General features: G+C 49.5%; 1 protein-coding gene across 6 annotated transcripts in view; it reads right to left on the bottom strand.

The window, feature by feature from the left end:
* The window catches only part of NRP2 (neuropilin 2), a 90,361-nt gene that overhangs the window by 6,511 nt on the left and 60,707 nt on the right, over positions 1 to 23,143 (bottom strand). For 2 of the 6 annotated variants that reach the window (XM_064451808.1, XM_064451810.1), the window contains exons 13-15: positions 18,944 to 19,206; positions 16,932 to 17,028; positions 14,416 to 14,454 (exon numbers count right to left, since the gene is read on the bottom strand). In XM_064451808.1, coding sequence (XP_064307878.1) covers positions 14,416 to 14,454; positions 16,932 to 17,028; positions 18,944 to 19,206 — 399 coding nt within the window. Of the gene's footprint in view, positions 1 to 5,317; positions 8,261 to 14,415; positions 14,455 to 16,931; positions 17,029 to 18,943; positions 19,207 to 23,143 lie in introns of those variants that run through there. The other 4 variants (XM_064451809.1, XM_064451811.1, XM_064451813.1 and 1 more) reach the window with 3 other exon arrangements.

Here is a 23,143-nt window from a genome sequence, read left to right as displayed (position 1 = left end):
TTTTTCCATACCAGGGTTTCTCAAGTCATTAACAAAATCAGCTCTGGCTCTGTGGCTGTCTGTGGGAATTGAAGCTGGTGGTCTCAGTTCAGTTCCTAGTGGAGATGATTTCCCATCACAGAAACTAGCCTGCTATTTGTCACCAATTAGGCTCCTTTGTGAAAAATCTGAGCAATACTGTCACAATTGGAGCAGGCCACAGAAAGTGACCCCGTTGGAAAGTGGTCCCCAGGAAAGCCCTGCAAGCTGCTGGGCAGAACAGGAGAAACGTATCGTCCTGTGCTGTGGACAGCTGCTTCCTTAACGGGCAGCTTTCAGGTGCAATTTACTTTGCATTTTAAAAGGAAAAAAAATATACTACAGAAGGGTAGGCAAGAAAGTTTGGGGGAACTGTATGTAAACAGGAGGAGTGCTTTCTCCTGAGTGAAAGGCTTTTCTTAAGGTGTGTGTGCTGAATGATGGCTATGAGCACCTAGCCTGTCACGCCCAAAAGATGATGTTAGCGATGTTGTTGGAAATGGTCAGATGCCGAGAAAAGGCTGTTATCTGTTGGATCTGAAAGCACTGCCAGCTAAAAGGCTAATTTATGGGACCTGAAAAAAAGAAAGATGAGATTCTAATCAAAGACCAGGACCAACTGAAGTACCATGTTTGTATGAACTCACATGGAGGGAGAGCAGGACAGAATTAGTGTCTGCAGAGATTAGAGAGCTTTAATATACATCTGTTTTAAAATAGTAGCAGGGGCAGGAGGGATTGGGACAGGGAGGGGGTTACTGGAAGGCAGGGGGGTGACATGCTCGATATGCCTCGCCAGGGTGGACAGGGAGGCACAAGCGCAGATGACGTTCCCACCACAGACATAGACATTCCTTTTGCAGAAAAGGTCTCCAAACCTGCCCAAGGCAGCTTACCTCTGCAAAGCTGAGGCCTGGCATGTACTTCTCACCACTACACATGCTCAATGCCAGCCTGCCTGCACGGGCTTACCAGCAGTGCCCACTGCCTCAGGCAGAGACCTTTGCACCAAACCAAGAGCTATTGCTTTGGGGAGGACACCCAGTCCCAAGTGCTGGAGCCTAGACACGTTCCTCCAAGGCAAATGACCACCATTGAGAAAAAATTGCTGTTTCTTTCTAGACTGACTTTGGTTGAAGTCCGGGCACCAAGCATTGCCTGCTGCCGGGTCCCTCTGTGCCAGGGCAGAGCTCTATCACCAGGCATCTTTATCTCGCTACACACAGTCATTTGTAGATGGTAGCTGCAGAGCCTCTTGGGCTCCTTCTAAGTGAACAAAATAAGCCTGTCAGCAAGAGGTGCCTTTCCCAAATGATATATCAAACCTGCAGCAATTTCCAGCTTTTTTTGTTGCCTGCCCAGAGCCTCTTTGGCACAGGGAAGCCTGGCCTGGAAACTGCCTGGGCTGCGCTCCCACTCTCCCTGTGCTCCCACTCTCCATTTTCTGCAGGGTCTGCAGGCTCTGGGACTGAAGGGGCTGCACCAGGTGATGGTGCCTTCTAGGCTCTGCTACCTAGCATCTCTCACTCTCCAGTAACATCTGTGACAGTGCCTCCTCTTACAAAAAGGGGGTAGCCATCTGCCCTCTGGTCCTTTCCACAGCGGGGAAACAACCGTGTGCTGCTCACTTCCCCAAAACGAGCAAGTGCCCTCTTACATGCTCACCCCTCTCTCCTGGTGCCACAACAGCCATCTCATCTGGTGCTATCCGGCCTGGCAAGGGCTCTGCTGCCCACAAGGGCCTGAAATATTAAATCCAGCTAAACAGAGTCAGAAACTACTCCCCAGCCTTGGCTGAGAGAGGCAGAGCTCGAACTCCATTCTGATCCTTGCTTTTCTCCCTTTGCTCATTCCCAGCCCTTTTCTCTCTGCAGCAATAATGTGGCTCCAACACACATCATTTTGTTTTGACATAGCAGAGCAGCCGCTGTGGCCTCGCCTTGACATCACTCTGTTTGGCGGCGGCAGCACAGTGCTACTCCTCGGGCTGGGAGCCCTGGGGGCTGGGGGGGGCAACACCTCCCACCCTCTGTGAATGGGAAAGGGCTTCTCAAAGCAGCAGCACAGGAACCAGGCAGAAACACTCCCTCTGAATCCCCCATCGCTCTATTTCCAGCTGAAAAATGTTCCTCACTTCTCTCTTCCCCACTCCTCCAGAAACACAGAATGATTTTCAGTTTACAAAAGGGCTAAATCCCTGCCAATTTTCAAATTAAAAGAGTGCTTTGGCTACAGCTGAGTATTAAAGAAAGCAAACAAGCAGCCTCTCCCTTGGCCAGGCTGCCCTCTGCAGCGCAGGAACCCCCAAACCTTATCCTCAGATTGCCTCAGGGCTGCCCTGGCGGGTCGTGCACACCACACACCACCTTCAAACTGGGTGGCACCAAGGAGCCTCTTGCATTCCTTGGGCTTCCCGTATGCAGAGAAGATGCCGAAGCGCGGCTGTGCAGGTGAAGACCCCCACCAAAAGCACTCAGAGACATGAAACCAGGCTGGACACCTGGTGCGGAGGTGAATGTGAGCAGGCAGCTATTTCCAGCCCCATGGCTGCCCTCCAACACATGGCACCCTGCCCTCACCGCACACATGGCAGATGGCCAAGGTGGCTGCCCAAATGAGGGAACCTGCCAAACCCTCCCCACAGGAGCCACATCCCCCGTTGCAGCCTGCCCCTTTCCCTGGCACCTCCCTGGCGCGTCCTGCTTTTGCACCTTTCATCGGCAGCAGCACAAGGCCAGGGAATCAGTGGTGGCAGCATGCATGCCTATGGCATTACAGTGGCATTATACAGTGTGGTTTTCCTTTCCCTCTCTCTAAGTGCTGGACTACCCGGATAAGGCGCTGCTGTTTGGGTTCAGCGCTCCATGCCAGAGCTCACCAGCCCCACACCAAGCAACGCTTCAGCGCAAGGGCAGCACTGCCAGCCCACTGCTGCCACACAAGGGCTTGGAGCTGGGGGAGAAGCCGGCAGCTCTGCCGCATCCTGATATGTTTATCACCCTCCCTGTTGTTGCTGTTTGTTTTTACAGTGGCAATGGCTAACGACACTATTCCTCAAACTGGCAGTCACGCCTGCAATCACTGCTAAGAGCTGCCAAAGCCACTGATGGAGGAGCTGTGGCGGAAAGCCAAGAGGCTGTCCAAGCTCCTCTTCAGGCCCTTGCCTGGTGTCTGCATGCCAAGCTCTGCTGCCCTGACATGGGGTAAACTCATGACACGTTCCTCCAAGGCAAATGACCAACATTGAGAAAAAATGCCTCGATAGAGTCAGCAGGTTTTCACAGGGCTTCTAGAGGGGCAAAAGTCCCAACACAGACCCCTGCACAATCTGGTTTCTATATCATTCGCTTTCATTCCCAGCAGAGGCATTGCAACCCGACCCTGCCCAGGAGAAAGCTTAACTTGCCCTTACAACCCCGGGGGAAAGCAGCCCCAGGTTCCCTGAGCCAAGTGTCATCTTGCAGGCACTTGCCCTGGCAGGAGGCTGATCCAACTGCGCATCAAGTCTCTGGGCTGGGCGAATGAGCACTGTGCTTTGCAGCCTGGTCCTGAGCGATCATCCATGTCAGGCACGCTGACATTGCCTGGGCAAGGCACAGCACAGACCTTCCTGCGGCACCCTTTGCTTCGCCAGGCCATTGCTCCCTCTTTCACACCCCCATTTACCACAGGCTTTGCCCCGGCATGTACAGAGGGGGCCTGTGGACCCTCCCCCGCCAGCCACACAGTCACCTTCCCTACAACACAGCAGCAACTGCAGAGATAAAAAGACAGCACCGTCACCCACATACAACTGGGATAGCCATGTCCAGACCCTCCCTGTGGCACACAGGAGACATCAGGCTTCCACCCCTAATGCCACCCCCTTAGATATTAAACCCCTACTGTTACCCTAAAAAGTTTATCCTTTTTTTTTAAATAGACCCTTAAATGCCTGAAGTTATCTGCGGAGGAGGTTGCATCAAAATCACACTAAACTTTATTCATTTTCTTAAAGAAAGTGTGCTAATTTTAGCTGCTTTCTTCCCTATGATGCACTGCAGCCTGAGCAGAACCCAACTTCCCGGTCAATCTGGCTGCGGTGCACATAAGGAATAATTAAATCCTGAATGATTCCTCTCTTTTTGTCTGTTTGCTTAACAGAATTTTTTTCTTCCTTGTCGGGAAGCCATCAGCTAGCCTCTCCTTTCCTGTTTTTTGCATGTGCATATTTGTTTTGAATTTTGCTTGGACAGTCACTGAAGTGTACAAAATGCAAATTACAAGTGTACAGGCTTTGCTGTACAATTACAGAAAAACAAACAAACAAACAAACAAGCCCCCCCTCACCCCTCCCCCCAGAAAAGCAGCATGGGTCCTCAGCTTTGCTTGTGTTTGAACAGCCAAAGGAGGGATCACATTTGAATTATTTTTTTTGTTGATGGCTTGAATTCCTAGTAAAGCCAGGAAGTTTCGTTGCAAAGCTCAGCTGCATGCCAGGGTAAAGAGTACGATAGAAGAAAAATAAATGCAGGAGGGAAAGAAAAACCTCTCAGACTGTCAGCAAAATATATTTCATATGAAATGTGATGCTGCTGACTCCTCTGAAGGGACAAAAGGTGCACCTGAGGAAGATGGGAAGAACAAATGCAGCAGCAGAGGTCCCTGTAACAAGGTGGGAGGACTTGTGTGGAGGGAAGGCAGGGGCCGCACACCTTTCCAAACCCTCAGTAGCATGGCACCTGGATGGCTCTCATCTGCTCATGCAGAGGCCTGGCAAGGATTTTACAGAAGAGGAACACGTTGCCATTTTCATTATTAATTTTGGTAATGGCTTACCCAGTTTTCGTTGCACTTGGGGACGGAGGACAGGGCTTACTTGAGCTGGCAGCCAAGCCAGCCCCTGGGGCCCCGGGAAGTCGGATGTCCTGTCTCCAGGGGCCCCAGCCAGAGAAATTCTGCATAATCACATTGAACAATTTAGCACTTAAGCAATGTTAGTGAAATCCCCAAACAATCCCGAGTGTCAGTCCAGCCGCCCAAAACTCCCACTAAGGACTGGTACAAATGTAATGGATCTAAAAGCCACTATTAATGGCCTGATCCTGAGTGCAGCAAGGCAGGGAGTGCACACCAGCTGTGCTGCCAGTAGCTGGGGGTTAGCTGCAGGTCCGCATGCAGCAGGGACAGGAGCTCCATTTTCCTAAAGGATATAGCCCTGATGCTCCAAAAGGAAACATGGAACTCTGAACCACCACTTTGCTTCATCCAACAGCATTCGTGTTAGCAAAGAAAGAAGAAGGAAGAAAAACCCCAGATATTTGTATAAAAATATCATCATTTTATTACATTCCACACAATACATCTTCAAAGAGTTTCAAATTTCCACAAGATACTTTTCACACACAGGCAACTGGGCAACGCTGGGGATGTCAGGGCTCGAGGAGCAGGGGGAAACTGGGAATAAAAATCTTGAAGTGACCTTCTGTTTTGTCTTTGGTGATTTTGGTTTGAATGACAGGGTGCCACATTCTCCTCTCTGACACACCAATGTGCACTTGCTAAAGTCTATGGGGGTGAACCTGGTCGAAGTGACGGGATCATCTGACCTACGGAGATTGAACTGACTTTGGCAACATGATGGTATCATCTGCTGACATGGCTTGGGCTGACCTGAAAAATGCAGCAAACGCATGCTAACATTTCACATCTGCTTTAATTTGCAGCTGGCTGAGGAGGGGGGTGGGATTTCACATCACAAACAATACGCACTGCAACACCGGTGCTGTGTAATGAGGAGGCTCACAGAGAAAGTACCCCAGCCCGGGAAGGCCCTCTCTGGGGACTTTGGGGCAGCACCACCTGCAAGGTGACAGGAACTCCCCCGGGTCCCTTCTGGCTCTGCTGGGATAGGCATGCTCTTGCCACCCTCAGAGAGGGGTGTTGCAAAGCTTGTGGGAGTCAGGGCCCAGGGGCATGCTGCCCCAAGCATCCACCACCCCTAACAAGCTCATGATGCCAAATCACTGTGGGTTTTTCTGTGCTCCCTGCATGTTTTAGACACTTGCTGCTGCAGCTGAGGGGGTCCCACTGAAATCTGCCGAATAAAGAGCACGAGGGGCTGAAATAGGCTGCGTGAATAGAGGCAGGGTGGGAGGGGAGCATGACATCCCCATCGACAGAGATCCCTGGGGAGAGGATTCCACTGCAATAGGGGTCAATACCACGTATGCACAGCACTGTTTATGTTTCTACTCTTTCCCCAGACCAAAAGGAAGCTCGAGACTGCAGGGAAGTTAACAAGAGCTGCTCGCCTCGATTCAATTTATGCAATATTCATGGGCAAAGGAGGGGTGGGGAACACTAGCAAGTTTAGGAGGGGGCAGGGAATCTGATCACTCATCACAAATGAACACAAACAAGATGGAGAACCTTGCTCACTGGAGGTACTTTTTTTGCCTGCAAACAGATTAGAGTTAATGATTCAAACCACTTTTGCATGTCATCATTCAGTAATTTATATAAGGCATTTCCACTACAATATGCTGGGCCATTCAACAGTCGGAGGCATGTTGGAGGCTCCATCTTGCCTCCCCATTTAAAGCAGCAGCAATAACTGGGCCCCCCAGGCATGACTGCTAGGCTTTGCTTGCTCGATGTTACTGATGCTTTAAGAAGCAGAACATTAGCAAACGCAAAACTAATTGACATTCTAGAAAGTCAACTGGCAATTTTTATGATTCAGCAGCTATGAATTTGGCAGAGGCAAAAAAACAAACCCAAAACCCAGAAAGGGGAATTATACTTGTCCCTTGAATACTTCTAGCAGAAAGACAAAGAGGAGCCCTCTTCCCCTTCCCCATGTAAAAGCAAAACTATCAGCACCCAGAGTGAGGATACTTACAAAATAAATAAACCTTCAATTCTCAAGAAACTACAGTATTTAGCAACCACCCTAGACCTGCTTAAGTCTATGTGTTACCCTAAGGCTGGCTTTAACAGATACAAACAAAACATTCATTATGAACTTCTCTGATATAAGGCAACTTTAAATAGATTCACTTGCAGGTGGGGGAAGAGGAGGGTTCCCCCCTCCCCTTCCAAACAATGGCTGTGTTATCATGTTGGCTGCAGAAAGAATAAGATGGAGAGATCTTACTTTTTGGATGTCTATGAACCTCTATGGATTCTTCTAGCCATCTGAGGTGGACATTCCTACTGTCCAGCCTGGCCTCTTCTTCTCATTTTGCACCCGAGACATTAACGCTATTAAACAAGAAACCCAGCCAAAGCTAGATAAGGCAACAAAAAAGCATTGCTCTCTTCCCCAAGTAAACAAATCAGGGTATTTACCATAAACATGTCCCAGACCTTCCAGAGGGGAGGCGGGAAGGGGGGAAAATAAAAATAAAATAAAAAAAAAAGAAAACATTCCCTGTGCAAGTAGAAGCAACAACAAGCAAATTAAAAAGGGCTGTTTCTAAATATACATTCAGTCAGTCAGATGCACGCGCTCCCATGCACACTCGCATACACAGATTTAGCACACACGCACACGTGCCGCACGTGCAGGCTTCCAGGCTCACCATCAAGTTTCCTTGCAGGTTGCCTACCAGGAGGAGAAAAAAAACCAAACCAAACAAGCCTACCAACAAAAGAATACTCCCCAAACAAACACAACAAAACAAAAAAACCCCACCCAACACCCCAAGAGTCCTCGAAAAGTAATTGAAAGGGAGCGTTCACTTCTGAAGTGAAGGGGCGGTGTGTCTCTTCTGGTGATCCAAGATGCAGCATTAGTTTAGAGTTTGTAAAAGATTCGGGGAGGGCTGGGGGATGGAGAAGGGACGGAGATGTCTAAGAGTTCACACGTATGCTAGGTAAGGAAAAAAGTGCAAAACTGAGGCAACGGATTTGAAGTCTTAGTTTCTGTCTGTCTGTCTGTTTTGTGTTTTGTTTGCTCTCTCGTTCCTGTTCGGCTCTCAGCAGCGTGAGCTGGGGTCTTGCTCTAGTTTTATGGTTAGGGTGGGCTCCACGGCCACGGGGGCCCCGTTGGCATAGTGGGAAGTTTTGTAGGTGATGGAGTGATCGCTCTTCTTGGCCGCATAGCGGAACCGGTGGTAGTGGAGCACAAGGGCCAGCGCGACGGAGACCAGCACCACAACAGCACCTCCGGCGGCAATAACGTAATACCAGTAGGCTGGAATGGGCTGCACTGACACCGTGTCCACTGTGGGCTCGGTCCCTGGCAGGAGGGTTGCCCCTGGGGAGGAGACACAGAACAGGGTTGCTAGGTGGGAGGCATGCAGATGCACAAAAAGAAACACACATGCTTTCAAGAGTACAGCACGGAGTTACACGAGGTCCCAGGGCCACCTCTGGATGCAGGGTGTGCTCCTTGTGGGGGAGCACAGCCTGGTGTTTGCTGAGCCCGCATATTCAAGCACCTTTTTCTTCCCTTTTAATTAATCAGGCTGCCTGGATTGTAACACAAATTTCATATGCACGCTGTTATTACTGTTATTTCTGGCATGAACAAATGTTTTTTTCCCCTCTTTTTTTGGCCTTCTCCAGATCAGCCGCCTGATTTTGTCTCCACATGGCAGATGTTGTCAAGCAGTGACAAAACACATCACGTTCCTAATTGGAGGAAGAGCGTAATCTCAGATGGCCGAGGAAGTTACCACAGGAGACTGGGAAAGAAATTATAGGGAGAAACATTTGTCGCACTTATGGAAAAGACAGAGAAGATGATCTCTGTCTGAAAGTGCCCTGCACACAGATTTGGTCTCACTAGGTGCCCTATTCACAGACTTACAGCTTTCCTTATTATTTTTTAAAGTGAGAAAGGATGGTCATGGTTATTTATATGGCGCAGGCTGCGAAATTCAACCCAATGCTCACATAAGACACTCATGCTCTCTGCAGCTTAAGCAAGCCAGGACTATGAATTCATGCCGATAAAGCAAACACACCTAGGGAGGGCTGGAAAAACACCTGCCTCCCTTGAATTAAAGGGCAGGGAGTGCCTAGGCTCAGCCCAGTGGTGATTAACCCTTCCTACTCTTGCAGATGTAGTGTGTTGGGAGGCAGGGCACAGCTGCAAGGTGCTGCTCCTGCTTCCCAGGTCATCCCAGGACAGCTCGGTGCACATCTGGTGATCAGACACGCATAGGACCTTACTGCCAGTCTGCAGACGCACGCACGCACGCCTCTGGCAGGCACCACGGAGAGGAGCGCCTATGTCTGTGCTCATGGCCAGGGCCTGAGAGCTGCTCTGCACTATTCCTCCTGCACAGGTTGCTCCCACCTCCCAGCTCTGCTCGTTGGGGCAAGCTGTAAATAACTCAGGAGAGATGCATTTTTGCACTGCATTTATTTACTGGCTACTTCAAGGGGGAAAAAGTCCCCAGGGAAACTCTCCAAAGGGTTCGCTCTGCTGCTGGACACATTGGCCCCCCGACTCCGCTCACCCTTTCCTCTTGCCCCTGGCCTGCTGGCAGGGATCAGCCCCCTGGCTGGCTGCTGGCAAGCAGAATTCTGGGGGCTCATGAAGTTTGGTGTCAGCATATTGTTGAGCTCTGCATTAACGAAACTCCAGCTTGGTTTCCTGAGCAGGCTTGGAGGATGCCAAGGAGAAAAAACGAGACAGTGCAGGATGCACCCAGCTTCGCTAACAGCAAAGGCATCTTGCAGCATGGCCTCTGCCCTCCCTTCCAAACACTGTTCTGCCAGCAGAACCATCAGCTGGCAAATTTGGGATGGCAATGGCTTTTCTGCTGCTGGTGGCACAGAGATGTGGCAAAATGATGGCTCCTCCGCCAGTCACAAGGCTTTCCTCCCCTCCCTGTCACCAAAACTTGCGCACAGAGAGTAAAAATAAGAATGAACAATGCACCCAGATGCACAGCTACCAAAAAAGAACCCAAACAAACCCTAAAAAACCCCTCATACCAAGAGAAAAAAACCCACACAGGCAAGACAAATCCTGCTTTTACAGAGCAGGAGGCTGGGAATCACCCACATATTTGTCATTGTAGGCAAGAAATTCAGATGTCTTAGGAGAAGCCTGCCCATGCCCCGTCTCACTCCAGCCGCCCCTTGCAGCCATGAATAGGGTTGGCCCTGTTCCTCCTGCCCCCGATAGCACCTGAGGAAGGGGGGTCCAGGCTGGGCTGTGTGTTGGGGGTGGCGAAGGCAGGGAGCAGGCAGCCCTCCGAGCTCCTTCTCTATGTCCAGCAGCCATCCTGGAGCAGGGGAACAAAAGCGGTGCATCCCTGTGCCTCCCTGAGCAGCTGCTGCCTATCACCCGGCTGCATGGGGGGGTGGCAGTGTGGGACACCCCATGGGAGCTGCCACCAGCCTCCCATTGGGGTGAGCATGTTCAACACCACCCTGGGCTTCACTGGTAACCCACCGCTGTCCTCCACTGCAGATTCAGCTGGCCGAGCTGCCTCAGACCTGTATGCATCCCACCACCATCCCCAATGGATCAGCAACACCTTGCCTGTGCCTGACAGCAGCAGAGCATGGGGCTGACCTCTGGGAAGATCACAGGGCTGCTCGCTATGCAGAGGCCACTCGTGTTTACACTCAGTGACAGTCTTTGCTAACATAGTGCCTTGCTCCAGCAAGAGATTTACAGGCAAACAGCTTCTCACACCACCAATATGCACCAGACCCTGCCAGTGGAAGCTGGGGTGGGGAGCGGCGGGCAGGTGTCAGGGGTGCCAACGGCTTGCAAGCCTGTAGGGGAGCAGTGCTCCCCTCTGAAAAACAGTGGGGAGGAAGGTTTCCATGGGTTCCTAATGGCTGTACATTGCCCAGTGCAGGGCTGGAAGTACAAAGGGTGGGTCTGGCCATAGAGGACCACGTGCCATGGTGCCCAGCCTGCACCCCTTCCTGCTTCCCCATGTACCTCTGTCCTCTGCCTGCCTGGGGATGGAGGGAGGCAGAGTGATGCACCCCAGATGATCCCACTTGTGGGAAGGAACCCTAGGGGATCTCAAGGTGGCTGCGGGTTCAGGACAACCTATGCTTGGCTCTGACCCACTCCAGATGTCCCTGTGCAGCATCCAGGGCTGCAAGCATGAGGGGTGGTGTAGAGCTCCTCCTCGGCCCCTGCTTCCGTACCTCATGGCCCTGCTGAGGAGATAGCAGAAGTCTGGAGAGTTCATCTTGTAACTGAAGTCATTAAGGAATCACACTCAGTTGTCTCTAAGCCCTAACAAAGCCAGTTCCCAACATTAATGATTGTTCTTCCTTACGCCGTCAACCACTAAATATAGCTGCCCATCTACTCAGCACACAGCACTGATGTTATCTGCTCTGTTTTTACTGGCTCTGCTGCTTTCTGGAAGTTTTCTCTTATATCAGTGGAAAAGTTCTCTGCTCAGGGAGATGGAAAAAAAAAATCCATCTTCTTAACTTAATAATTTTTCCACTACCCTTTGCCTTCTGCCACACATACACACACACACACACACACACTCTTACCCTGCCTCATTTATTCACTAGGGCTCTTGTCTTAATAAAGAAATGCCTCCTGCTGTTGCTGTCAAGTTTGTGGGTGCTGTGTTTATTCACAGTGTGGGACATCGGTCAGTGGAAACCTGGTTTAATCCCTACAGGGTAGATGATTTAATGTTGGTGTGTTGCTGTGCTCACACTTCCAACCTTGCCAGTTACAGCCCCCTCCTCTTCTCAAGAGGGAGGATCCTACAGGGACCGGTTTTAGAGCTGTATAGCAGAAATCAAAACCCAAAAGAAGCAAGAGCAAAAGTCATCTGGGGAATAAAAGGAGACAATCGTTTCCAGAGAGCCCCCTAGAGGGCTGCCTGCCTTGCTCTGCCACTGCCATGACACAGCTTGTACTCCCCTCCAAAATCACTGACATTAACCGCTGTGGACAGCAACACAGCTGGACTTTTCATAGATGGCACAGATGAAAGCGAGAATTACACTCATTTAATCTGAATGCCACAAAACCGGTGTCAGCCTTAACCCCTTAATTGCTATCTGTCATTTCTCCAGGAAGATATCCCTGTCTTGATTTCAGGATACCTGTTGTGGGAGAATCCACTAGTCCCAAAGGCAAATTCTCCCCATGGTTTGCCTCCTTGCTCTTCGGATTATGTCTCTTATTTTTAGCCTGGTATTTATCTAACTCCTTGCTTCCAGCCACTTGTTATACCCTTTCTTTATGGGTGAGATGCATCAACTCTCAAATGCAGCACAGTTTAAGCACACTTGACTGGTCTTGTAAGATCCCGACCCACTAGCTGAAAGATATTCCACCCACACAATTCTCTTCTTATTATTTGCCTTGTGATCCTGGAGCCTGTAAGGTGCATATTTTCAGCTTTGCTCCCAAGCCAGGAGAGGAAGGATTTGCTATTATTTTTAATGGCATCTGACTTTTTCAGCTCATCATGTAATTACAGGAATGGGGGCTACAGAACATCTCAATACTTCCTGCACAGTCTTTCCTCTTGAGCTTCCTTTTTTTGTCCAGCCACAGACTTCTTCCCCTCCTTTTGCCTGATCATTCTGTTAGGCACCTCTGTCTTCCCCTCCTTTTAATAGCTATCTTCCATCTTCACTTCTTCACGTTTTCCCTTTGCACTTGGCTTCTTCTCGGGTCACTCCACCCCTCTGCCCCATCTATTCCTGCCTGTCAGCCGGGGAAACCTTTTCAACCTTTTGCTGCAATTGCTCCCCTGTTGTGAGCAGACATCCTCCAGGGAGCTAGCAATGGGCAGGACCCCACTGGCACAGCAAGCTCCTGTGTGGAGGTGAGGTGTGCCTGCAACAGCATCTGCCTGTGGTGCTCAGGGACCTTACTGTGCTGAGCACAGGAAAGGCTGTCCCTACCCAGCCAGCCTGACCTGGGGAATGCATCAAGGAAACGGAGGTATACAGGCAGCAGGGCATGGGTGAAGGGCAAAAGAAACAACATGACTTTGGGATAGACTCAATGTGAGAACCCAGAATGAGGTTCAAACTGAAAATGACACACGTTGCAAGCCCCAAAAGACAAGGACGCTGTTTGCAAAATAGGTACCAGACCAGGCCCAGGAGAACAGAGATGATGTAAGTGAGGAAGGGTCATGAGTCTTTAACTGTTAGCTGAGAATATTGCAGCAGCTTTTCCATAACACCACAAGCCTGAGTAGCAGATAAATAAGCAGCCTCCAAACAAGCAAGCACAAATTCCTAGTTGTTATACTCACTACAGGTATGACTAAAATATGGTGTTACGCCCTGCGCATTTCCCTCCCATTGATAAAGCTCCATAGCCTGCCTCACACCCCAGGGACAGAGTCACGCATGTGACTTAAGTCTCTGTGTCTACTTTTACTTTACTGTCACAGCTCCCACCACACATACCTACCAGAGACAGCTTTGCCCCACACAGAAATGTAGATGCTTCTAGGGTAGAGCCCAGTCATATCTTACAGCACACCACCAGAGTAGGGGATGGAAAAAGTACAGCCATCATGTCCAAGTGAAAGCAAAGGGCGCATTGACTGAATTGGCAAAACAACTTTCAAATTTAAGGGGAGCCCCAAGTTTGCTCTTCATCACAACACAACCCCCAGACGCATACCTGAAGAGGCAGGCAGGAAAAGAAAATCCAAAATCAAAACGGGGAAAAAACCTCTCAAACAGACTAAATTGATCTTTTCCGCAAAAGCAGATAGCTTTTCTCACCCCAAAGCAAGATAAACATCATCCTCACTGACTGCTCAAAGAGCAAGGCTGAGTTCCTCACCTTTTGTCTTACTCTGTAGGTTTGATCAGAGAAATGCTAGTTTCTATCCTTCAGGCTAGTATTAAGCTATTAAATGCACCATTTCACCTTGTTTTCCTTGTATTGAGTGTCACCTTCAGAGCTCCTCATGGCAGTTTGCTCTCCTACTTCTATCTCCCAACTCCCTTCCCCTTCCAAGCAGACCAGTCCCACCCCACTTTGCAGCAGCTCGAACACCGCCACTGCCAGAGCATCTATAAGCTAGAAAACAACCTTCACCTACACTGATGGAAGCCATTGCGACCTCATTTCACCTTTAATTGGCTACTGGTTTTTAGTTTAAGTCAGTTGATAGCTACCCTTCACTGCTCAGCATTCCCATTTTGGGCTCCACTGCTCTTCAGGAGGCCGGGTGCCTCGTGATGGACGGTTTCCTAATGCTATTCAGCCCCAAGACAGTGGGACTTGTCTGTTTGCCTGCTCCCTGTCACCTAGCAGGAGTTAGAGGGTGCTACCTCCTGCTGCTGCAGCGGGGGAGGTTTAGCACACACTTGCCATTTCACTTCTCAGAACATTTGCTGTTTGTACAAGCATGCACATCGCCTTCCTTCAATGTAAAAGCCCATGCCAGCAGAAAGAAACCACTGAGAGAAGTGCAGTTTTACCTGGAAAGTAGTTCTCACCTGGGAAAGCTGTGATGGGTTCTGCAAAGGAAAAAAAAAAACAACCCTAGTATCAGAGAGAGGAATATTACACACAAGGCCACAGTTCATGTCTTTGTTGATTTGCAGTGGCTAGGCAGAGCAGGAGTGTGGCTGTGCCCCACAGAAGCCACTTGCTGGAAACAGTGCAGGGTGCTAGCCAGCCTCACCAGGATGGGGAGAAGTCCCGTCTCAGCTGAGGACTGACCAGATGCAACAAGCTGCAACTCAGACAGAGACTTCAGAGAAAAATATATCCGGAATTGAGGGACATTTGGATTCAGCTGGCTGGCCTGAGTCATCCAAAGACAAAGCCCCACCTGGCTAAGTGATGAAACCCTGAACCCCCCATAAAATTTCCAAAAGCAGTTTGGTTTCTGGCTCAACTCTGGCATCATTATTCACCAGGGAACTGTGTTACTTCTGGGCATCAGTGCCATACTCCTCTCCATCTACAGTGCCAAGAAACAAAGGCAAGCAATTTTTTTCTTCTTTCAAGACACTTTGAAGTAATCTATTACAAATTACTGGATCTGAAAAGCAATAATCAGTACTTATTACTGATTACTTTCTTGCAGAAGCAATAGACTTCTGATTATTTTTAGATTACTTCTGCATTATGCCTCTGAGTCACAGAAGCAGACTCTGGCTCTAGTGAGTGCTATGAAATCATCAGTCAAGTTCAGAATGTGAATGACACATCTGTCAAAGGAAAAAATTATTGTTACTTATTAGCGTTCTTTCACGCTAAAAAGGAATCAGATTACTTCCCAGGATTACATTTGAAAAAACAGTAGCCTGTGCTGGAGTCAGCTGTTCTCATGGCCCTGACAGAAAGAAAGCGGCACTGTATCTCTACCGTTTCATTATTATTTTGGTGACATCGGAAATGACCTATGAGTTATGTTAAAGTTTGCAGTGGGAGCCCTTTTGTTAGAAATGATCTGAAACAAACTATCCTTATCAGTTTTAAGATTCCCATTCAATTTCCTAGAATGGGACAAATAATTTTGTGTAGCAGTTTGGTGTTATTTTTAGGGCTGGCAGTACTCAAAACTTTATAATTTATTAATGCTTTTGTTTTGAAATATTAAGCTTTAGGTTCATGAGGCCCAAGTTACAGTAACACTGGAGCTAGGTGAATTGCTGAGCTCAAAAGAAGTTAGATAGGAAATGCTATTAGTGTTAATCATCAGCCTTGCTTCTCTTTAATGCCATAGAAGGCAAGGGATTAAAACACCACTGTCAAGCCTTAAATACAGGGAATTTGATATATGGAGTATTAGCTCCTTTGGCAGAGGAAGACCAGCAGAGTTCAAAGCATCAAAGAACCTGGGACCGACAGCGCTCAAGAGCATCTCTGGGGCAGTCCCAGTACTCTGTTCTATTATTAATGCTGCTTCCTGCACCATCTTCGCCATCACTTGCCTGCACAGGGCGGCAAACGACATGACCAGCTCTTCCCAGGCACAACTTGTCCTGTGCCTCCTCCCCTGAGACCTCAGAAGAGACCTTCTGCCTGCTTGGATTAGGAGGCACTGGGATCCTCCCACTCCCTTGGCACGGGAGAGGAAAGCAGCTTCACTGAACGGGCTCTTTCAAAGCCCAAAGGGGAGAGAGGCTCTGCTCCACCTAACTCTTTCCACTGACTTCAGGATGGGTCAGACACTGTGCGGGTCTTTAACAGTGAAACATGCCTCCCCCAGGTCACGCAGAAGAGCAGGGTCTCGCTACTGTGCGCAGCTCTCAGCACAGATCCCACTAATTGAACACTGCTGGTCCCATCCTCAGCTGGGATGGCTCTAAATCCACATCCAAGCGAGATGGTGACCAGAGCCATGAGAGTCCATGCATGGATATGCCAGCTAGAGGAACAGGGCAGGGCAACAACAGCTCCACCAGCAAACTGATAAGACACACTTTTTTCTCTCTCCTGTTTTTTAAAGTTCTTTCTGTCTTTCAAATTGTATGAATCCACCTGGCTTTTGGCCTGGTTTGGGGAATGGTGAATTGTAGGACAAAAATTTCTTTTGTTATTCTGTTAACGTTGCTGTAAAACCCCTCTGCTATTTTATTTCTTATTAAATAATACTTCTTTTGAACTCATTGGCCCCTCTACACATGTAATACTGACTGACAGCTGGTTTCTTTTGTTCAGCACTTTCCTTTTAAATTTGGTGTATGTCCTTATCACATAGAATACTCCTCGGTAACCCTCAGCTGCCCTTTCAGCTTTGCGCAGCAGAGACATGCTCTTCCTGCCTCTCACACCAACATAGTCAGAGCCCCCATCCTTCAGAGACTGAGCCCCCCTCATTTCTTTTGTGGGCAAGGAAAGTCCCAACTGAGATCCAGAAACTCCTGGTAACTCAAGCAGGGGAGAAGAAGTGGCCCACGGGCAGCCTGCAAGCGAAGGCTCTCCAGCCCCGGTTGTCCCCACCACTATCCCTGACCCTGCGGCCAGACACAACAGCACGTACCCATGCAGTTCTCCAGTGGGATGTCGGTGCCTAGCCGGATGTCATCGACGGCGAGCTCTCCTGAGTGGCCGTTGCGTATAAATCCCTCAAACACGATCTGTGAGAAATTGGGACAGAAATGTCAATACTAAGCTGGGAGGAAGAAAGTGGCTGCCGCTCCCAAGGGAAAGGGCAGGAGATCAGCTCGTGGCATTCCCTGCACACCTGCGGATGACCTGTGGCTAGTCCTTCCTTGCCCTGCCTCTGCCACCCATTCCCCAGGGAAGGCTGCTCTGCAGGGATGGGTTCAGCAGAAAGATTGTTACCTGGCCTGGCAGCACTCGGCTTGCAATTTGTTCTTGCAAATGTCTCTCATATGGAATAAAGACACAGTGAATCCATGTTCAGCATTGCAGGCCACCCTCCGGCCCTTGCATAAATGATGCAAGTGGCATAACACTGACTTACAGCAGCAGCAGATTTGGCCTGGGGTATTAACTGGGCTATGATCAGAAGAAGGAAGGAAGAACACAAGATGCACAGCTACATTAACTGTAAAGTGTTGTTCCCATCAACGTTACACAAGAAGTATTGAAATGTTAGAGAAGAAGGGTCAATTTATTCCTACTTAATCACAGGCAAAATATATTTACAAAAATAAATAGAGTCGTTAGCTCTAAGAACTGCTGAGTGGAGAGACTGGCATTATTTACATAATGATGCTGTTATTTAGCTAATGCTGGTATATTCAAGTTTAACGCACAAAGTAGTCAGGCAGTGCCCATCATTCTTATCTGTAGGCATATTGCATTTACTGGTATTTTATTAAAAAGCTAAACACACATATGCAAACTAGTCACGCAGCTCCAGTGCAAAGCTTTTACTTTCTATCTCCCTGATTACTCTCAAGGGCCCAAATAATTTCCTAGGGCTGTGTATTCCACAAACTTTCTCTCCCCATTGTAGATGCCTTATTTCTCTGGGGTGGTGGGGCAGCCTGATCCTGTGCCTGCCTGAAAGGAGACCTCCCTGAAGGGCCAAGTGTATGTCTGCAGACAGGACACAGTGTCGGAGCTGCTGGTCCCAAGCATGAGCGATCAACCCGACGCAGGAGGCAGCAGTTTGGAGGGGTCAGTGGGCTGAGAGCAGCAGATCTCTGGGTCAGGGTGAGGGCTGGGAGCTAGCCATAGCGAGGATCTCTGCCGGGGTGGTCATCAAAGTGCTGCCCCAGATCTGCAAGTGAGTGTTTCCTTCTGCTTCAGAGGGTGCTGGATGCCGTGCTGATGCTCATTAACAAGTGACAATAGCAGCCCTGGCTCCCTAGCAAACGGCGTGCTGCCCGGGAGGGCTAACTACGCCAAAGGCACTCCTGGAAGCAGCAGCCTCTTTGTGGGGTGCTGGCATGGCCATGTCAGAGAGGCTCAGGTGGCTGTGGTGAGCAGCGCCGCTCCCTCCAGCTCATCCCTCCTCTTCCACTGATCTCCTGACAGAGGGACTGGGCCTTGATCCCACAGCACTGCATCCAGCCCTCTGATCCAGTCTGAGGTACCCGAGAAGCAGATTCACAAACAAACCCACATTCCCTCTTCCTTATTCCACATCAGCACTTGCAGCTGAGCCTGGAGAAGGGCTGTTTGCTGCTTACCCTTAAAAGCCGGCTGTGCCCCCTCCCAGCTTCCCACTTCTGGCTGCAGGGTTTGGGTTTGCTTCCTAGAGCTGCAGACTATCTGATGGTGATCAGGTGTTGGGGGGAAACGCACAAAACAAAAGGAAAAAAAAAAGAAGGGAAAATATTTTCGAGGTGGGAGATTGAGGAATATAAAAGGCAACAGGCTGAACAAAGGCCCAAGTCTATGCAGGAGACAGGCACTCTCTGAATAACAAACAGTGTCGCTTAGTTACTATAGTAACTCAAGAAACACAATGAAAACAGCCACATTCCCTAATGATGAATGGGCCCTGGCTCTGAAACACTGAAATAAAGATGCTGGAGATGCCTGTCTGGCCCAGCACACCTTCTCTGAGCATCTTACCCGGTACTCCATGTCGTAGCTTGGCAAGATGATGCGGCCTTCCCTCCACTCCTCCCCTTGGTCCTCCGTGATGACCCACAGTGCCTTGTGCTCCTGGCTGGCTTCCCGCGAGACCCGCAGCATCACCCCATTGCTGCCCCACGCCTGGTACTGGAAGACCATGCAGACAGCACTACGGGGCAGATAGATGGTGGGGCTGATGAGCCGGGCTCGCTGGCCTTCCCTCCTTCTGTTGCTCTGCAGCTGTAGGTAATTCTTGCCACCTGTTCAAACAGGAAGACACCATGATATTATTTTTTGTGGCCGTTTGCAAGAAGTGTCTCATCTCCTGCCAGGTGGCTTTGGCAGTGCTGGGTAGGCTCTTACACCCATGCCTGCAGGAGTGGGGTCTCACACTGGCACCCTCCATGTGCACAGCAAGCCCATGCCACTGCTGTGCCCTGTGCAGCCTGGGCAGGGCACTGAGAAGCACACTTCCCTCACCAGCCACTACCATCTGGTAGGAGACTGTCAGCAAAACCAGAAAGCAGTAAACTGAAAATTAATATAATTAGGAGAAGTTAAAGGGCAGTTATTGTCAGAAGAAGCGACGCCACAATAATTACACCGGGGGGGAGTGTGTGTGTGTGTTTATTCTGCTAGGAGCTTGCTCAGTGAACAAGCCTGAGGTGGGTTTTTCTAACTGCCAGTACTGAAAACTCATCTTGGGATGGGGATCTCATGCTGTGTTCTTCCTGCCTCTTTTCATCCCCAGCAGTAAATACTCCACAATCAGGGTCTAGCTGACAATTTTGATTTGAGGATACGCACGACAAAATGAAAGCCTGGCTCTCGATTTTTCTGTAATGCAGCAAAACAGCCCCTAAAGCACAGCACAGAGGAACAACATGGTCCCAGTGAGTGAAGTATGTGCAAGTGACAACCGGAGAGCTGCAAACTTGAAGGAAGCTGAAACACATATAGCAGGGGATTCATTTGCTTTAAATTTTGCACATTTTAAATTGTGCCATGCTTTCTGCTGATCGTCAGGGAGGAGGTTTGGTATGTTTGATATCCCAGGAGAAGTTTAAGGCTGAGACTGGAATTAGAGATATTTGATCTGAATACCAATAGCAGCAAAAGCCTATGGATACAAATCCCTGGACATGGCTAATTTGGTCTGGAATCAGTGGTTTCCAGCCCTCTCTGATGAGAAGCCTCCTCAAGGAGTTCTCCATTTGCACCTTGGATGCCTGAAGTCCCTTAGCACAGACTGAAAGCCAAGCGTGTAGCTGATCTGCCCCCTCCCATCATGACTAATGGCAGGACAGAGTCCCTTGGGTTGCCCCAACTGCAGTGCCTGCAGTAGAAGGTGACACAGACAGGCCAATGACAGATATTGCTGTATTTCACATTTCACTCAACAGAGGGATGAACATGCTTGTTCTTGCTACACAGTGGGCAAGTGTCACTGGTGCTTCATGCCAGCACGTGCGAGCCATTCTGCAGCCCAGCGGGGTTACCTCTGCCCCAGAACCACACCTCAGGGTCTGTCGCTTCCTTTCCCCACGTCTTAGCCTGCTGCGCTTGACGGGCAAAGCTCTGAGCAACAGCCTGCATGCTGCTTGCCCTGCTCCCTCTGCAGCTTCAGTGCCGACAGCAATGGCAGAAGAGCAGTGTTTGCACTGAGAATGTTTGCAAAGTGCACCCAAAACATCTCCAAAACTTAAACCAGAGACGTGAACTTAAAGCCCCGTTCCTGAGCATTGAAAGACAGGTCCTACCCAGAGAACAGCAGCTGACCTTGCTGCCACTCAGCAGTCTGGTGACATCCCAGCCCAAGGGAAATGTATCAGTGGTTGCACAGCCACTGGCCCTGCCGCAAGTTTGTCACTGCCAGGGAGCTGAGCTGAAACCAACCACCATGAGCTACACAGCTTTCTAAAATAAATTTAGTATAAGACAGCAGAAAGATTTGCCATCACTCTACTCCTGGGATGTATGATCAAAATATTACAAAAGCGTATCCACTCCATATGAACTTTCACTGATTTTGCTGCGTGAAGGGCAAATCTGTCCCTGACCGGTCACATAAAGAAAGAGCAACATTTTCCAGCAATATTTTGCAGCACCTATGAAATGTACTTGGGCCACTTGGCACTTTATGCCAGCAAGCAGTAGCAGGAAAAAAGATGAAAGCATGTTTGCCCACTCCTGCTTGAGTGAATCACTTGAAAAAGTACCATGCCGTTCTCTAATGGAGGAGTGTTCTTGTGATTTACCTTGGAGTGGTAGTGGTGGAGGAGATGTGGGAGATAAACAAGTGGAGGAAGAAAGAAGAACAAGCTGTACTCCATGCCTAAGGAGCAATAAGGCATAATAAGTCATCAAGGTCTCCTGAATTAAATTCCTCTTTTTGTAATTCACTACAAGCCTCTTCAAAGAAAAAAGCAACAAGAAAGAAGCAGCAACAACAAACAAGGTAGAAGAGAAAATCAGACTATGATCATACAATTATCTCACAGCTGAAATGGTCTCATAGGCAAATCCTTAATAAAAGCACCAGCCAGGCTCAAGAAGGATCAAATCCAGATCCTCAAAGTTCAGAACTGACCTTTGGTGCCAGTATCTAGGCAGCCTGATTGAGTACAGGGATGCAAGCCACCCTTGGATCCACCCAAAGCCCACAGCTATGTTAATTGTGCACCTGTACACCCCACTATGATCCCCACTCCTCACCGGGAGCCGCTGCTACCCAGCCTCTGCCGCTTCAGCAAAAGCGTCTGTGTGCCTCTGAGTCACATCCCTCCCACCAGGGATGACACCAACCTCCAATTTGTTCCCATTCCTATCGGGCCATGAAATCAAAGAAACGCCTGAACTGCAGCCAAAACCACACAGCCAAACTGCCCCTGGCAACCACACAGGCTCCTTCAGAGCCGCAGGAGCCCTCCTGAACGCTGCATCTTCTGTGCTCCCTGCCCACTGCTCGCTGGGTCCCACAGAGCTCTCCAAGACCTGCTGGCAATCCCAAGAGCTGTGGGGAGGCACCCAGCTGCTCCCCTACAAGTGGCAGTGGGTTTGGGTACGATGTACTCCTTCTCCTGGTAACAAAAGCTTCTGGAACGGAGAGTGGTGCACAAGCAGACACAACTTTCTGTATCATTTGAAGATTAAACGGCTAGATTACTCCAGTGGCTAGTTGGACGTTCTGAAAAGCCCCGCGAATTTGCTGAGATTGACTGAACAAGGCCACTGTGGAGCTAATTGTTGGAACAGCATGTGGGAGCCTGGTGGTTCCAGTAGTCACTTTGTTTGATACATTAAATGGAAGCCTTTGGCACAGAAAGCACCTGAAAGGCTGATTTCTCCTGCTAAAACACTTGAAGGGAGCCTTGCAACGATGAGCTGATCAATTCTTCCAGGATCAGAAATGCATTTTAATCTCATTCCCAGAACTTTGCTTTGCAGCCTCTATCCAGCTAACACAGCAGCTACATCCCCCACTGAACTGGCACTGGTAGTTCAAAGCGCCAGCTCAGAAAAGGCAGGACAAACTTGCTCAGGCATTTTAACCTACTGCTGTTTTTGCAACTGATGCTACAGCATAAATCTCATGGAAGATTTATGGGATCATCTGGATGTAAGGGAGCCAGAGGAGCGTGAATACGCAACCATCCCCAGCCAGACGATGGCAGAGTCGCTTGTATGTGCACGGCAGTGAGTCCCAAATAAATCACCAGCCGGGCCCTGCAAACAAACCATCTGGCCAACGCAGTTTCCTCTTGGCGCACCCATTCCCTCCTGCTAGCAAGCCATCTGAGAGGACATTAGGGGCAGCAGGGGATGAAGCCTGGCGGTTCAGGTCAGGCTGCAAGCACGAGCCATGGCAGCCGCCCCCTCTGCAAGGTCAGCCTGCCTGTGCTTGGATCCTGTACATCTCACCCCCTCTCCCAAGAAAAGCACCTTCCCTCCTTGGTCTCAGCACACATCTGGAGGCTTTCCAGCAAAACATGTTGGGCAGGATGTACACAAGCAATTACTGAGATTTCAGATTCCCTCTGCGCTTCCCCCTCACTGGATATTGTCGAGTTACATCTGCTGCTCCTATGGAGGACCCACACTGAACTGCCTTCACTTAGATCCCTCCAAAGGTCACTGCACTCTTCATTGCAGAGTTTCTTTCACAGTGTGTCTTAGTGGCAGCACCACAGCCCACCA

This window comes from Phalacrocorax carbo, chromosome 5, assembly GCF_963921805.1.
Source record: "Phalacrocorax carbo chromosome 5, bPhaCar2.1, whole genome shotgun sequence".
NCBI lineage: Eukaryota > Metazoa > Chordata > Aves > Suliformes > Phalacrocoracidae > Phalacrocorax > Phalacrocorax carbo.
This window is presented reverse-complemented; position numbering and strand designations above follow the sequence as displayed.